The following is a 16690-nucleotide window of genomic DNA, read 5'->3' as shown; positions in this document are numbered from 1 at the left end:
GGATGATAATGGATTAAATGAGGCAGTTATAGGACGTATCTCTCCAGTTTCCCTTTCTGAGGCCTGTAGCATGAAATCTTTTACAGTACGTTCATATAGTCAGTATGAAAAGCTCACAGAGATATGTCCTGCCACTCAACTATGTCTCCTGGAGGAACCATAGGCTAGTAGCCAGAGATGGAGTTGGGGAAGGTCAGCAATGTTCTCATATAAGCCATTTTAAAGAACCTAAGTCAAAGTGCCCCTGGTGGCACAGTGTGTTAAAGCACCGAGCTGCTGAACTTGCGGACCAAAAGGTGCCAGGTTCAAATCCCAGGAGCGGAATGAGCACCCGCTGTTAGCCCCAGCTCCTGCTAACCTAGCAGTTCGAAAACATGCAAATGTGAGTAGATCAATAGGTACTGCTCCAGCAGGAAGGTAACGGCGCTCCATGCAGTCATGCCGGCCACATGACCTTGGAGGTGTCTATGGACAACGCCGGCTCTTCAGCTTAGATATGGAGATGAGCACCAACCCCCAGAGTCGGTCACGACTGGACTTAACGTCAGGGGAAACCTTTACCTAACATAAAGGTAAAGGTTTCCCCTGACATTAAGTCCAGTCATGTCTGACTCTGGGGGTTGGTGCTCATCTCCATTTCTAGGCCGAAGAGCCGGCGTTGTCCGTAGACACCTCCAAGGTCATGTGGCCGGCATACCTACTTAAGTCTAAACCAGGTCATGTATCATCAAATTGCTTCACATGCTTATTATCTGTTTAAACTATTTACACTTCTAAAACAGTTACATTGGTTTTACTGCTTGCCATCCTGAGATACCATTACATAAGGCAGAATATACATTTTTAATAAAACAAATATTAATGTGATGCTGTAGTCTGTAATCGACAAGCATATCCCAACCATCCCTAAAGATGGACTGAGATGATTCCCCCCCACCTTCATTTTGTTCCTTGATTCTTTCTTATGTTTCTTTCTCTGTGGAATCAGCTTCCATTGTTTGCTTTGTGTTTAATGAAACATAATTTGGATGTGGGAACTCGGGAGCAGTTTCCATTTCCTGATCAATGGAAAGGTTTATTTGTTCTAGGGGTTATATGAAAAGTGAGTAAGGCATCTTATATATGATATTAGTTCACAGGAAGCAATACATGTAAGTTAATTATTTAATTTAGAGTGATATCCTCACTCACTGTGATGGTGGAGGGCCAGCAATCAGGTATTAAGCCAGTTAAGGCTATGCTGAATCCAAATCTCACTTGGTTAAGGGAAGGAGTAGGCAACCGTGCAAGGGTTTGGGGCCATTTTCCTTCCCAGCATCTGCCTAATGAACCATACCATCATCATGTTCCAGTATTTGGCTGTGACATCACATGCTTTTGTTTGATTTTTAAGATGTTTGTTGTGTTTCTGAGAAGTTGGGTGGGGGCTTTGCAGGATGAGAGGAACCAATGCAGTTGGGTAGGTTTACGGGGTAAAAAAAAATCATCTGGAAATCATTGGAATTTAAACTACTGCATTTAGGGATCTGTGGGAACCCTAATGGCGCTCTATGCAGTCATGCCAGGTGTCCACAGACAACACCAGCTCTTCGGCTTAGAAATGGAGAAGAGCACCAACCCCCAGAGTCAAACATGACTAGACTTAAAGGTAAAGGTTTCCCCTGATGTTAAGTCCAGTCATGTATGACTCTGGGGGTTGGTTCTCATCTCCATTTCTAAGCCGAAGAGCCGGCGTTGTCCGTAGACACCTCCAAGGTCATGTGGCCGGCATGACTGCATGGAGCGCCGTTACCTTCCCACTGGAACAGTACCTATTGATCTACTCACATTTGCATGTTTTCAAACTGCTAGGTTGGCAGAAGCTGGAGCGAACAGCGGCTGCTCACGCCACTCCCAGAGTTTGAACCTGGGACCTTTTGGTCTCCAGCTAAGTGCTTTAATACACATCGCCATCGGGGCTCATATGACTAGACTTAATGTCAAGTAAAAACCTTTACCTTTACCTTAGGACCTCATGTGGTCTGCAAGCTGCATTTTACCACCCTGCTATAGGGATAGTGGATTTTACCTAGGATTCCCCTGGCCTTGGCTTTAGCTTATATTGTGACTGTCCTTGGGCTCCAGCCTTTTTCTGCCCCTTTTGGCCCTTCTGCAGGCCGATCCTATGTAATTTTTCAGTGGAAACATACATGGAAAATGATACGTTATGTTGATGGTGGAAGCATTAGTGTCCTCTTCATCTCCCACAGGCAGTGCATCTTTTGAATTAGACTTGCCTGCATATGCATTGGAAATTTGGTTTCTCCATACCTCAGACCATGATATAATGGCAGAGGCATGAGTGCCAGTGAATATGGCAGTTTCATGTCCAGTTTCCTTACTACCACCCTGCTTGATTGGTTTGTCCTTTAGAGAACCATGAAATTCAGGATTCTCAGAAACAGGGTAGCTAAGTACTAGTCTGCCATTTGCAGTGACAGTTTTGCATCTCCTTTGTCCCAGCCTGGGAGCTTTGCAACATCTCCTGAAGCAATGAATGCCACCTTGCTAATTTCTTAACTATTTCATGTTCCTTGACTGGGCACCTTATTTAGCCAGCAGCAGTTTAACCCACTAGATGGTTGGTTTTACAATACAGAATTTACAGTCTTGTGTTTTCAAGGTGGCTTTTTGTTCAGATTCATTCATATTTATAAAAACATATGTTTTCCTCCTCCGGCTTCCATTCCCCTCCATCTGCATGCTTATGCATTAATCAGCTGCACAACTTTCCCCTGTCACCTTCATTATCTAGTGTTGGTTTTTTTAAAAGTAAAGAAGACGAATGTGAAGAGAAGACATAATTAGATGTCACTTTGCTTAAATAATACCTCTGAAAGCAACACAATGATTTCCGAAATGGGGAAATGGAAATGGCACGGTCTGAACTAATGACCAAATTAAAGAAGCGGGGTTGGGTGATGGTTGCCATTGCTGTTGTTTAAGCCAAGGCTTTCTCCCTCTCTCCCTTCCTTGTAACGAATCATGACAAATTTAGAGTTCAGATGGATGGATGATTAGATTTTCCCCCACTCATCCCTACTCAAAAAATGAAATATTTCTATAATATTAAACCCGTCAAATTGATCAAAGTGCAGTGTCAAAAGATATTGTAAGTGCTTCTTCTCATCGAGTCCCCAGGATGATTGCAAATCTAAGCACTTTTTTTATCCCTCTCCAGAAAAGGTCTGCAGATTTCTAATATTCCATGCAGATAAATATGAATCAAGAAATGAGCCAGCTGCTGTCAGCTGAATTCTTTTGCTTGTGTGCTTACAGTAACACTCAAAAGTCGGTTGTAGTGACTGGTGGGGAAAAGGTTACAGTTTGGGAAGTTAGAGTCCAAAGACCATCTTTTTTGTGGTCTCGTGGTGATAGCTGCCCCTAATGAAAATTTCCTTCAATTCCCACATTTATAGCATTGCAACACTGCAAGTCACTTCTGATACCACAAAATGCAGAGCCAATCTTAAGAAATGGGGCTTCAAAGTGGAGTCCAGGTTGTGAGTGTGGAGAAGAGCAAACCACAGACCACCGACTATAATGCAGTCTATGCCCTGCCACATGCACAATGGAGAACCTTCTTATGGTGACACCAGAGGCACTCCAAGTGTCCAGCTTCTGGTTTTTGTTCTTGTTCTTGTTCTCATGTCAGGAGCAACTTGAAAAACTGCAAGTTACTTCTGGTGTGAGAGAATTGGCCGTCTGCAAGGATGTTGCGCAGGGAGTTCCTGGATGTTTTATGTTTTATCATCCTTGTGGGAGGCTTCTCTCATGTGCAGCAAAGGATATTACAGAGTTGATTATAAAGTTGTGTGTCTGTGCACATATGTGAGAGAATGAGACGGCACCATGCTGACTACTGATGGCCCTAACTTCCATGAATTTTTGTAATCCTCCGTTCATAATGTCTGTACTGATAGCCATCATTAAAATGTTACGTTAGTAAACTCCAAAGTAATGTGAGTGGAGTCCTATTGAGGCTAGCTTACAAAAGACCAACACTGATACAGTAGAGTCTCACTTATCCAAGCTAAACGGGCCGGCAGAAGCTTGGATAAGCGAATATCTTGGATAATAAAGATGGATTAAGGAAAAGCCTATTAAACATCAAATTAGGTTATGATTTTACAAATCAAGCACCAAAACATCATGTTCTACAACAAATTTGACAGAAAACATAGTTCAATACGCAGTAATGTTATGTTGTAATTACTGTATTTACAAATTTAGCACCAAAATATCACGATATATTGAAAACATTGACTACAAAAATGGCTTGGATAATCCAGAGGCTTGGATAAGCAAGGCTTGGATAAGGGAGACTCTACTGTACTTTCTTACTCTCTGTTGAAAACCGGTTCTTCCTCCCCTTAACTGACTCAGACAGATCTTCAAGCAAGAGAACTGTATTTGCACATAAGCATTCTGGCAAGCCATTTCATACTGTGCAGGTCTTATTTGTGTTGTACAGTATGTACAGCATTTGCAAATGAAGTGGTAAACGATGTGTAAGAGCTGTAGCAGTGATATAATAGGAAGGAAGCTTGAGCTGTAATTTAGCATGATAGAAATGTTTGCTAGAGGCAGGAATGAAATCTGTGTTTTCAAGCTCTGTAGCTCAGTAGTTCCCTGTCAGAACCCTGCTACTAGAGCCTGGATGTGGCTCTGAGTTTCAGGGTCACTGACATTGATAAGACACCTGCGGCTCAGGACTCGGAGAAGAAACGGCTGCTGGACTTGGCGGGGAATTTGCGCGGGGTTTTGCTGAGCGGGAAGAGACTTTTCAAATGAGGGGGAGGGTATATAAAGGATGGTTGGCCGGAGCCTCCCATTCTTGGCTTTTTTGATGTTCATGTTTCCTACAGTAAAAGTTTCTGGTGATATCACAGAGAGTCTCGTGTGTTCATTCAGGAGCGGCTGTGGTGAGCTGACACTAAGCCAAGAAAACGGACACCATCCCGCTGTAGCGGTGAGGTGTAACATGCAAGTGGAGGATGAAGAGCTCTTGGGCGCAGGAGGAGGAAGGTCGGAAAGGGCCACTCCCGAGCCGGACGCTGAGTTCCACCAGCTGGCGGCCCTGGCGTCATCCACCGCTTATGCCCAGCCAAATGGGGTAACCCAGAGGCGTGGAGTGGTGCGGGGAGACAGCACCGGAGGAGAGGAAGGTTCACCTTCCCCAGGCCCACAAAGGATGGTGTTTCTGGAGGAGAGGATGTCGGCGATGGAGACCACCCTGGCAGTGATGTCGAGGGCGATGGAGCGCCTGGCGTTTTTGGCGGAGCCAGAGAGAGGAAGGGAACTTCGGGCTGGCTCAATGTGGGACGTGAGCGTGGGAAGCAGCCAGGGCTTTGCAGACCTCCCAGCACCGAAGGGAAGGGAAATGCGAAAGGAGCCCGGCGCCCGGCCCAAGACCCAAACTAGCCTGACGCGGGTGGAGGAGAGTGACGACGAAGGGGAAAAGCCTCCGAGAATCCCAGCTACGCTCCCAGCTGAGACCCTGGTGCCCCTGGCGAATGCCGGGCGTGGCACAGGGCCAAGAGAAGCAGCAGCGGGGCCCACTGGTCCGCAAGGGGGCTTGCGACGGGCGGAGAATTGGGGATTGCCACCACAGGGACCCCTACCGAGACGAGAGGAACTAAGGATCGAGTTTGGGGGAGAGTCCTCTGAACTGGATTTTTTCCTGACCACGGTGAGGGGCTATATGGAGGACAATGCTCACACTTTTAGAACGGAATCCAGCCGGATACGGGCCATTGGTGCAGTGTTGAAGAGGGGAGCGGCCAGCTGGTACGTTCAGCTGCACGCGCGGCGCGACCCATGTCTGGGGTCACTCCGACGCTTTATGGGGGCCCTGGAGACCCGTTTCCGAGATCCACTGGAGCAGATCCGGGCGAGGGAGAAGTTGAAGACCGTCTCCCAGGGGCAGAGGTCGGTATCGGAGTATGCGGAGGAGTTCCAATGCCTCGCCGAAAAGGTGCCGGAATGGTCTGCAGTAACAAAGATAGAACTCTTCAAAGAGGGTCTCAGGCGGGAGATCCTCTCCTGGGCGGTGCATCGTGATGAGCCTGACACACTGCGCGGATGGATTCAGCTGGCGGGGCGCGTCGAGACATCGCTGGCCCAGGCGAGGAGGCACCGAGGAGGGCTACAGCAGCGGCCGCAGATGAAAGAGGGGAGCCGGAAGGAGGGATCAACCCCAGCCGGGAGGAGAACGGAGCCGACAGGGAACGTGAGCGCCAGCAGGAGTGGCTGCTTCGTGTGCGGCCGGTTGGGCCACAGGGCTGCCGAGTGCTGGCAGAGGAAAGGGGAAGGCGGAGGCCAGCCCAAACCAAGAGCCGTGGCAAGAAAACGCGCCGAGGAAGAACCACCGATGAGGCACCACTCGGGGGGGTTGGTAAGTCAGGACAAAGCTATGATAGTGGTCCCCATTCAGCTCGAAAATGGCAGCAAACAAGCAACCTGCAAAGCATTTGTGGATTGTGGATGTTCCAGGAACATCATCTCCCCTGAATTAGCCGAGGGATTGGGATGCGAAAGAACGAACCTAGAATCCCCAATAGCTTTTTCGCAGTTGGACGGATCCACAGCATCGGGATCGTTAGCTAAGTACAGTGCCGAAGATGTAAAGTGTAAGATAGGGAGTTGGGAAGGAAAGGTGTCATTTGTGATATCACAAATAGCCAGCTATAATGTTATACTAGGCCGTGGCTGGGGCAGGCCAACCCGCAAATCAACTGGGAGGATAAGAGCATGATCTTCAGGATGGATTTGGAAGAAGGGAGCCAGGAAGTTGAGAGGGAGCCAGGGAAAAGGGGGGAGGAAGACTCTATCAGAATAGCAGAACTGGCAGATAAATTACCCCCAGAGTATCGGGATTTTGTGGACGTGTTTGATGAGAAGGAAGCAGACAATTTCCCACCGAAGCGGAGAGTTGAAGTGAAAATAGAGCTAGTCCCAGGAGCAGAGCTTCCCAAGGCAAAAATATACCCGATGTCAGCTAGGGAAAAGGAGGAACTGAGAAAATACATTGATAAAAACCTAGCGAGGGGTTTCATAGAGCCTTCAAATTCCCCTCTAGGGGTGCCTGTGTTGTTCAGGCGGAAAAAGGACCAAACGCTGAGGCTCTGCATTGACTACAGGGGCCTAAATGCAATCAGTACTGTAAATAAATACCCCCTACCCTTAGTGAAGGACTTGATCGCCCAGTTATCGGAAGGACAGATATTCACTAAATTGGACTTAATTGAGGCCTACCATAAATTGCAGATCAAACCAGAGGACAGGTGGAAGACGGCCTTTTCCTGCGCATTCGGATTATTCAATTATCGTGTGCTCCCCTTCGGTTTGTGCGGGGGAGGGGCCGCGTTCATGCAATTGATCAACGAAGTATTGCATCCATTGTTGTACAAGGGAGTCTTTATTTTTTTAGATGACATATTGATAGTGTCTCGAACTAAGGAGCAACACGTAGAACTAGTCAGGGAAGTCCTACAAAAGTTGAGGGAAGCGAAACTGTATGCGAAGCTTGCCAAGTGCGAGTTCAATAAAGACCAGATAGACTTTCTGGGGTATAGGATTTCCTCCCAGGGAGTGGCGATGGACCCTGCGAAGGTGGAAGACGTGAGGGGGTGGGGAGCCCCCAAAACACGGAAGCAGCTGCAATCCTTCCTAGGGTTCGCAAACTTCTATAGAACATTTATCAAGGACTTTGCGCGCCTCACTTTGCCATTAACGGATTTGTTAAAAACTAAAGGCAGGGGAGAAACAGCCAAAGTGAAGGCCCCAGGGGCCAAACTGACATGGACAATAGAATGCCAGGAAGCTTTTGAAGCCCTTAAAAAGCGTTTTACTGAGGAACCTGTCCTACAGCACCCTGATATGTCTAAGGCCTTTGTACTACATTGCGATGCGTCAGACCGGGCATATGGGGCAGTTCTGCTGCAGAAAGACGAGGGGGGGAACCTGAAGCCATGTGGCTATCTGTCAAAAAAGTTTAGCGATACAGAAAAAAACTGGCCGATTTGGGAGAGAGAAGCCTTAGCGATCCTAAAAGCACTAGAGTGCTGGAGACACTTTCTGGAAGGAAGTGGAACACCGTTTGAGGTGTGGACTGATCATAGAAATTTACAGTATCTAAGATCCCCTCGTAAACTATCAGCGAAGCAAATTAGATGGGCCCAATATTTCAGCCGTTTTGATTTCAGACTCAGATTCTTCCAGGGGAAACATAACATACTCGCTGACGCTCTCTCTCGGATGCCTCAGCACGGGGGAGGAATTCAGGAATCTGAAGGGAGCCTGTTCCTAGATAAGCAGTGGGGCCTGGCAGTACTAACTCGAGCACAAGCGGCCAAAGAAAACAAACGTACTGCCATTTCCACGGGGGGAGGAGAAATATGGGAGGAAGAGTTGAAGCGAGCGTATGGAATGGACAAATGGTTACAAACTAACAAAGAAAAGGGAGAATTGTGTGGGGATTTGGTGTTTGTAAATAAGAAATTGTATATTCCTGAATGTTTAAGACAAGAAATGTTAAGGAAGTGCCACGATAACAAGGGTGCGGGTCATCTAGGCCCCACCAGAACTATTAAACTGTTGGCCAAACAATGCTGGTGGCCCGGAATGAGGAAAGACGCCAGGGGGTACGTCACGCAGTGTGAAGTATGTGCAGAGGGAAAAACACCACCGGGGAAGCCCCAGGGGCTATTGCAGAAGGTGGTGGAGCCCATGAGGCCATGGGAATGCGTGGCCATGGATTTTGTAGGCGAACTACCCCCCAGCAGAGGCCACAGATACATTTGGACAATATTGGACCTATTCTCAAAACAGGCACACTTTGTGGCCCTGCCAAAACTCCCCTCAGCTGAAAAACTTGCTGATTTGTATGTGAAGCATGTATATCGCCTACATGGGTGTCCCGACAAAATAATTAGCGACCGGGGAGTCCAATTTACTGCAAAATTTTGGGGAAAATTCTTACAGCTGTTAGGAGCAGAAAGGAACCTGAGCTCGGCTTTTCATCCCGCAACCAACGGGGGAGTCGAACGCACCCAACAAACACTGTGCCAATTCTTGAGGATGTACACCAATTATAGACAGGATGATTGGGCGGACCTTCTACCGTTTGCTGAGATGGCTTTTAACGGGGCCGTACATTCGGCCACAGGTCGTGCCCCATTCGAAATAGTATACGGACAGGAGGTGGCACCTTTCCCCAGGCTACCCGAGTGGAAGGAAGGAGAGGGCCAGACCGACAAGGAATGGCCGGCCAAAATTAAGCAAGGGTGGCAGACCGTGGTGGAGGCATTGCGGGAAACACAAAAGAAGTACAAGCTCTTTGCAGATCGTAGGCGCCGAGAGGGGGACAAATTGGGCGAAGGGGATCTGGTTTGGCTGAGCACAAAAAACCTGAAATTGGGGTTCCCATCTAAAAAATTGGCTCCACGCTATATAGGGCCGTTCAGGGTAGCAAAAAGAATAAACGAAGTGACCTATGAGCTGAGGCTACCCAAGGACCTAGGAAAGGTACACCCGGTATTCCATTGCAGCCTGTTAAAAAAGTATAAAGGAACTCTGGACAGCGGAGAACAATAGTTGTATTTAATCTTTTCCTTCCAGGACGAAGGGGAGGAGGACGCCATGTCAGAACCCTGCTACTAGAGCCTGGATGTGGCTCTGAGTTTCAGGGTCACTGACATTGATAAGACACCTGCGGCTCAGGACTCGGAGAAGAAACGGCTGCTGGACTTGGCGGGGAATTTGCGCGGGGTTTTGCTGAGCGGGAAGAGACTTTTCAAATGAGGGGGAGGGTATATAAAGGATGGTTGGCCGGAGCCTCCCATTCTTGGCTTTTTTGATGTTCATGTTTCCTACAGTAAAAGTTTCTGGTGATATCACAGAGAGTCTCGTGTGTTCATTCAGGAGCGGCTGTGGTGAGCTGACAGTTCCCAGCATAGGATCTGCACATACTAGGTTCCATTGCCCAAAGGGAATTTCCCACAATATCTGGGGAGCAATTTTTGGGCATCACTGTTATATATTGAATATGTAATCCTGTTAAAACAACAACTCCTAAATGAAAAGGCAGGTGCAATATAAGCAGAGCTAAGCTAGTCAAACATGTTCCACTTCCCTACTTACTTTGATGCAAGGAAGATGTATTTACATCCTCTGGTCAAGTAGCCATGTGGGAATTTGCACTAGGTGTTAGGTATGGGAATCTTTGCTTATTCCTTTCCTGTATGTAATTACAGTAGAGTCTCACTTATCCAACATTCGCTTATCCAACATTCTGGATTATCCAACACATTTTTGTAGTCAATGTTTTCAATACATGGTGATATTTTGGTGCTAAATTTGTAAATACAAGAATTACAACATAGCATTACTGCATATTGAACTACTTTTTCTATCAAATTTGTTACATAACATGATGTTTTGGTGCTTAATTTGTAAAATCACAACCTAATTTGATCTTTAATAGGCTTCTCCTTATTATCCAACATATTCGCTTATCCAACGTTCTGCTGGCCCGTTTATGTTGGATAAGTGAGACTACTGTACATGCAAATGTAACAGTTTAGTACTTTTCACACACATCCAAACCCCAAATCCAAGCCTGTTTTATTTGAAAGCACCCTAAAATAGCAAGTGGGTGTGACATAATGCCACTTCCTATATGTCATGATGTTCCGGCACATGGATAAAAATTGTCCCTTGTGGAATGATGAACTCGTGATGTGCAAACCATTTTCTCAGTGAGGAATATTGTATGTCAGTCCTTGGTGAATATTGGAAAAGGTCTGCAAACAGGAAAATAGATTTCTGCTCTCTTTGCTCCCTAAATTGCTCCTGCAAACTCATAGTGATTGTATATCTAGTGTAGCATTCTTTTTTCTCTGTGGAGGGAAAGCATGATATTAGAATTAGCTATTCTTTTGAGAGGTTCAAGATTTCTCTCATCTGTTAGTTCATCGCCTCTTCTTGCAGATGCCTTCTGTACATATTTGCTTTGCCTAAGCAATGAGGAAACTGAGCCACTGGGCATTGGTGTGTCTTGCTAAAGGTCACTGCCTAACTCTGTGGCAACATGGGCTGGAATCCAGACCAATTTCCCATATGTTATACATATCTATAATGATAGAAACAAGTGTCTAAGAAAGTAAAGAAAAATTGCCAAGGTGTTTTCGTGTGGCAAGGAAGACAGAGAGATGGACGACTGAACAAATTCCTCAAACTTTATTGCTTACCAAATTAGAAACAATTTAGGGCTTTAAGAATTAAGTACCATTAATTACTGCCCAACAAATGCCTAACTACAATAGAGTACTTGTGGAAATCAAGAGGACTTCTGCATGAATGCTAAATGGCTTCATTAATGTTCAGTGCAATTTCACTGAGTGATAAATTAATTTGCCTGATGCTCTAAGAATTACTGAGTGGAATAGCAAGCAAAAAAAAAGTGCATTGATAACAAAACAAGGGATCATTCTGTTCTCCAGAATGTCGAATTCATCTCATAGACATGATGTGCTGTCAGAAAGCCTTGCCAGTTGGATGACAAGGGTCTCATATACACTAACAAGCAATTTGGGTAATTCCAAATAAATACAACAAAAATTGAAGTCAAAGAATGAGTTTTTTATGTATGCAGTAATACAAATAATAAGACTAGAGTTTGGATGAAATTTAGTGGGCCCCTGGTGGCACAGTGTGTTAAAGCGCTGAGCTGCTGAACTTGCGGACCAAAAGGTCCCAGGTTCAAATTCCGGGAGCGGAATGAGCGCCCACTGTTAGCCCCAGCTCCTGCCAACCTAGCAGTTCGAAAACATGCCAATGTGAGTAGATCAATAGGTATCGCTCCGGCAGGAAGGTAATGGCACTCCATGCAATCATGCCAGCCACATGACTTTGGAGATGTCTATGGACAACACTGGCTCTTTGGCTTAGAAATGGAGATGAGCACCAACCCCCAGAGTCGTTCACAACTGGACTTGACGTCAGGGGAAATCTTTACCTTTACCTATTTCCATAGAAAAATTCTGCCATAAAGGGCTCTGGAGTTGCTTTGATGAATCGTGGGAGCTTCCGCAGAGCCCTTTGGCCATATACATAGCTGGTCAGTCCAAGGATGCATTGTGGCTGCCACTATCATTGCTAGCAAGCAACTCTTTCCCAGAGGCTTGCTTACAATGTCACATTTCTGTTTATATGATTTGGAGTCCGACATGACGTCACAAAAAATGTAACATCATCACCAGCAATCTTCTGAGAGACTGCTGTTACTGGAGGCAACACAGCCCAATCTTGCTGTTAACACCTTCAAAACTGTGGGTTTGCTCCACTGATTTAAAAAGTCATGTCAATTCTAATGCAAGGATATCTTACAACATGATAGAAAAGATGAGATGAGAGTGCAGATAGCATTTGGACAAATACAGCAAGCATACAGTCAAGAGTTCCTCATATCCTTAATCATAACAACATTGGGGTGGCAGTGGAGTCATTTGCCATACTTCTGTTCACACCTTTAATCTCTACTCAGTATCCATCTACCTTGGGAACAACATCTTTGAATGGCTGATCGGGTCACTGACATCATTATTATTATTATTATTATTATTATTATTATTATTATTATTATTATTATTATTATTATTATTATATCACAGCAAACAAGATAAATATGCTGGACTTCATATCACAAAATCACAAGTCGAACACTTCCCAAGTGTCTAGGACTGTGTGATGTATTTTCGGATGATGCGCGCATATCCCAGCAGGGTGGCCTTTTGCAGTTGGCAGATCGTAATTTTGTCAATGTCTATTGTTTCCATATTCCGGCTGAGATCTTTTGGCACGGCACCCAGTGTGCCCATCACCACCGGGACCACCTGCACTGGTTTCCGCCAGAGTCTTTGAAGTTCAATCTTGAGGTCCTGATAGCAGCTGAGTTTTCCTCTTGTTTTTCATCAATGCGACTGTCACCTGGGATGGCAACATCAATGATCCAAACCTTTTCCTTTTCCACAAATGTGATGTCTGGTGTGTTGTGTTCCAGAACTTTGTCAGTCTGGATTCGGAAGTCCCACAGTATCTTTGCATGTTCATTTTCCAATACTTTTGCAGGTTTGTGATCCCACCAGTTCTTTGCTGCTGGAAGGTGGTACTTGAGGCATAAGTTCCAATGAATTATTATTATTATTATTATTATTATTATTATTATTATTATTATTATTCCTTCATGGCCCTGAGTTATTTTTACATTGCTCAGGTAGCTTTTTCTTTGCCATCTGCAGTCTCCAGAAATTTGGTCTCTCCGATTCTCTTTGGTACATATTACCTGTATTTCAGCACGATATTGCCTATCCCATGAGGCTTTTTAGTGTTCAGCTTCTCCATTGTCTTATTGATTTTTGCTACCAGTTATGATCCTGATCTTATATTAAACTTGAGCAAAACATCAACTGCAGAAGGTCTGAGAGATTTCTGCAGCAGCATTTAGTGTCTCTGTGAAATGCTCCTCTCACTCTTTCCCCCATTATCTCTTTCCTAGTCTGCCATTTGCTTGTCCTGTTTGCGGCCGTTATAAAATTCTCCTTCCTCTTTGCCATCCTTTCATCACAACATACCACAAGATAGTTTGACATTTTTCAAGAAAAGTTCAGGCTTTCTAGAACATGGCCATGCCCAGCAAATTACACCGGACCCACCACAAGGAACTTCCTATATTTTGTCTTTTTAAACTCTCCAGCCCTCTCCTTGGATAGCATTATACAACATGTTGTATTATCCACATTCAACAGGTAAATGTCCTCATTTATTCCCCCATATTTTTGGTCCCTGTTTTTCAATGCTAACAATGGTTTTTACTTTCCTTATTCATAACTTGTTTGTCTTTTATTTTTGGTTTCATTCAATTCACTTAAACATTTGAAGGCTTCTATTTTATGTTTAATCACATTTCTTGTAATTTATGATTTTAATTTTGCTGTGGGAAATACCCAGAGAGCTTTAACTGTTTGAGTGTATGGCAATGTAATAAATAAAATAAGCTTCATATCCACACTTACAAATGCTGCCTCAATGTAGTCATGTCCCTCCAAATCATACTTGAATTTTCCACTATTCTTGTGGTATATTAGGTTTTGAATTTTATTGGGGAGGGGAGAGTGGAAAATTGAGAATTTTGGTACTCAGTCATTTTGCCAGTGTATGTGATTTTTGATGCATTTCTTCTTCTATTCGTGCATTTTCCACGTTGACTAAAATGGGTTTAGAAAAGCAATGAGTCCCCACGGGGAGATGGTGGCAGGGTATAAATAAAGTTTTATTATTTATTATTATTATAGGTTGAAGGGATCAAGGGAGACTCAATTGTCATTTTGAGTCAGTTTAAAATAAGTTTGGTGACTTATTTAATAATCTGTGTCCTGGCAAGGAACAGAGGATCTGTGATAGCATATCACAGAGGTGACGGTGGTATAAAAGTGGCAAAGGAATAGGGTTTAACTACCTTACATTAAAAGAAGTAATACTTTAGAGAGTTGATTCATTTTATTCTGGAATTGTAACTGTTAATAAGAGCGCCTCTACGTGAGAAAAAATATTGTAACCACTAAGCTCTGTGCCTGAATAAACTTGTTCTTGTTTTTCCAACAAAAAAAGAAAAAAGAAAGAAAGAAAAGCAATGTGCACTTCTTTGCTTTTTATTGGTTTTGAAAAAGGAGGGAACCTGCCACTTTCTTCCCAGTGACAGGAAATCCCCAAATATGTGCCCTTTTTCATTAATAGTCTTGTAGAGCATCGACGGAATGGTTTTTTTTTAAAAGAGAAAAATGTCCTGTGTGAATTTCCTTTCTAGCCTTCAGTCCTGCCCGTCATAATGATGGGCACTGTACTCACAATTTATAGCAACAGCCCCTATGTGACTTAACAATGTCCAAGACATTCTCTGCCTTTCACAATAGACTATAATGAGTGGAACTTGTATGCACACAAAACAAGGAGCCGCTGTCCTATCAGTTAGTCCCCTGATTTAGCAAATGCCAGCTCTCACTGCCAGCTTGGTTAACAGCTGCTTACTAGTTTATTTATTCCATTTGCAATTGTCAGGGGAGGATAATTTCAACTACATGCCACATCTCATTGACAGCAACCACCTGAAAAGTTAGAAATGAGAGTGAAGGCGGACAAGTCAACGCAGGTTGCGAGGAGGGTGGCAGCGAGGGGCGCATGGAGTTAACGCAGGATGGGGAAAGCGAGAGGAGTCAAGAACATTCATACAATATTCAGTGACATGGTGTCAAGACACAGATAGGGGTAGAATGGTAATTAAAGTAAACAGTACATCAAAGGCTTTGCTAAAGCCATTATTTAAATTGAAAGTAAATGTAGAAACAGCTCATGTAGCTTTGTAAGAAAAAGTGTTACCAAGACCTTTTGAGAATATTAATGATGACGAAAGCAGAATATTTGAATATCAGTTCTTTTGCCTTGATGGCATACAACTTCAGGGAAGGACCTGTATCTCTGAGCTGGCTTGCTGAAGTATTCAAACATCCCTGAGAAAACTACTACAACCACAAACCTGTCATTAAAGGTTGCTTTTTTCACCCAAAACCATATCTCCTTCCTTATCTGAATATATCCCAGGGCCTGTGTCCACAAGCCATATGAGTAAGTAAGATATCCGACAGGCTCCTACCCTGCTGGGATTCAGAAGGGCCGTGAAAACATGGTTATGTGCCCAAGCTTTTGATGAGTAAATGACAAAGTTGACATGGACTGATTTAAGGATGTAGAATGAGGAACCTGGACGAATGGAATTAATTATATATACGTTTTTAAGGTTTTATAATGTGTTTTAACAATGTTATTAATAGATCTGTTATTGTTTTGTTTTTATGATTGTATTTTGGGCATTAAATTTTGCCAATTTTTGTAAGCCGCCCTGAGTCCCTTCGGGTGAGAAGGGCGGGATATAAATGTTGTAAATAAATAAAAAATAAATAAACTCCATGGCATCCACATGTCGTACAGGGTTCATTCACTTTAATGCAGGAGATGGCTGATTAACACTGCCTTCTTCGACATTAAATAAAAGTTGTGTCAAAAGCTCACCTGTGCTTTGGGCCAGTGTAAATAGTTGGGGGTTTATTTTGCTATTCAGAAGTGGTTGTGGCTCTTCACACAACCATCCTGCTTTCTGTGAGCTTGTGCACTTGTCTTTTCCCATCACTTTGAGTGTAGAGGTGACCAATGGGCATGGCAGGTCCAACATTCAACTCACTGCACTAGTTTCACTCTATTCTATCATAGAGCACTATAACAATGATGAATTTATCTTCTTTTTGCAGTATCAAGACACCTAAAAAGAAACAGCATACTTATATAATCTCTATATATAAAAGGGTAATGAAATTTCGGCCTAGGACAAAACAACAAAACTACACATCCCAGAAACACTAAACTTGGCAGCACAACCCCTCATCCATGCCTCTGCGTTCATACAACAAAAAGAAAAGAAAAATAAAGTCCTAATTAGAGGGAGAGGAATAATTGTTTTTTATCCAATTGCTGCCAGTTAGAAGGCTAAGCTCTGCCCACTTGGTCTCCTAGCAACCCACTCAGTCCAGGGGACAGGCAG

At 44.2% G+C, this 16690-nt stretch overlaps 2 protein-coding genes across 4 annotated transcripts in view; both read left to right on the top strand.

Annotated features, from left to right (window-relative positions):
- Positions 1–16690, top strand: part of kirrel3 (kirre like nephrin family adhesion molecule 3) — a 960216-nt gene that overhangs the window by 326885 nt on the left and 616641 nt on the right. The window lies entirely within an intron of this gene.
- Positions 1701–14866, top strand: LOC134293412 (uncharacterized). The gene is made up of 2 exons (XM_062960870.1): positions 1701–6436; positions 9661–14866. Exons 1-2 carry the CDS (start codon positions 4853–4855, stop codon positions 9700–9702), a joined length of 1626 nt encoding a protein of 541 aa, XP_062816940.1. The 5' UTR covers positions 1701–4852; the 3' UTR covers positions 9703–14866.

This window comes from Anolis carolinensis, unplaced genomic scaffold (genome assembly GCF_035594765.1).
Source record: "Anolis carolinensis isolate JA03-04 unplaced genomic scaffold, rAnoCar3.1.pri scaffold_8, whole genome shotgun sequence".
NCBI lineage: Eukaryota > Metazoa > Chordata > Lepidosauria > Squamata > Dactyloidae > Anolis > Anolis carolinensis.
Note: the sequence above shows the minus strand (reverse complement) of the source record. Positions and strands in the feature narration are given on the sequence as shown.

Bases quoted from the DNA above. Each gene is read 5' to 3' on its own strand.
- LOC134293412 (XM_062960870.1), top strand. From the start codon at position 4,853: ATGGTTGGCCGGAGCCTCCCATTCTTGGCTTTTTTGATGTTCATGTTT. The intron at 6,437-9,660 runs GTAAGTCAGGAC...TTTTCCTTCCAG, and splicing joins GGCACCACTCGGGGGGGTTG to GACGAAGGGGAGGAGGACGC.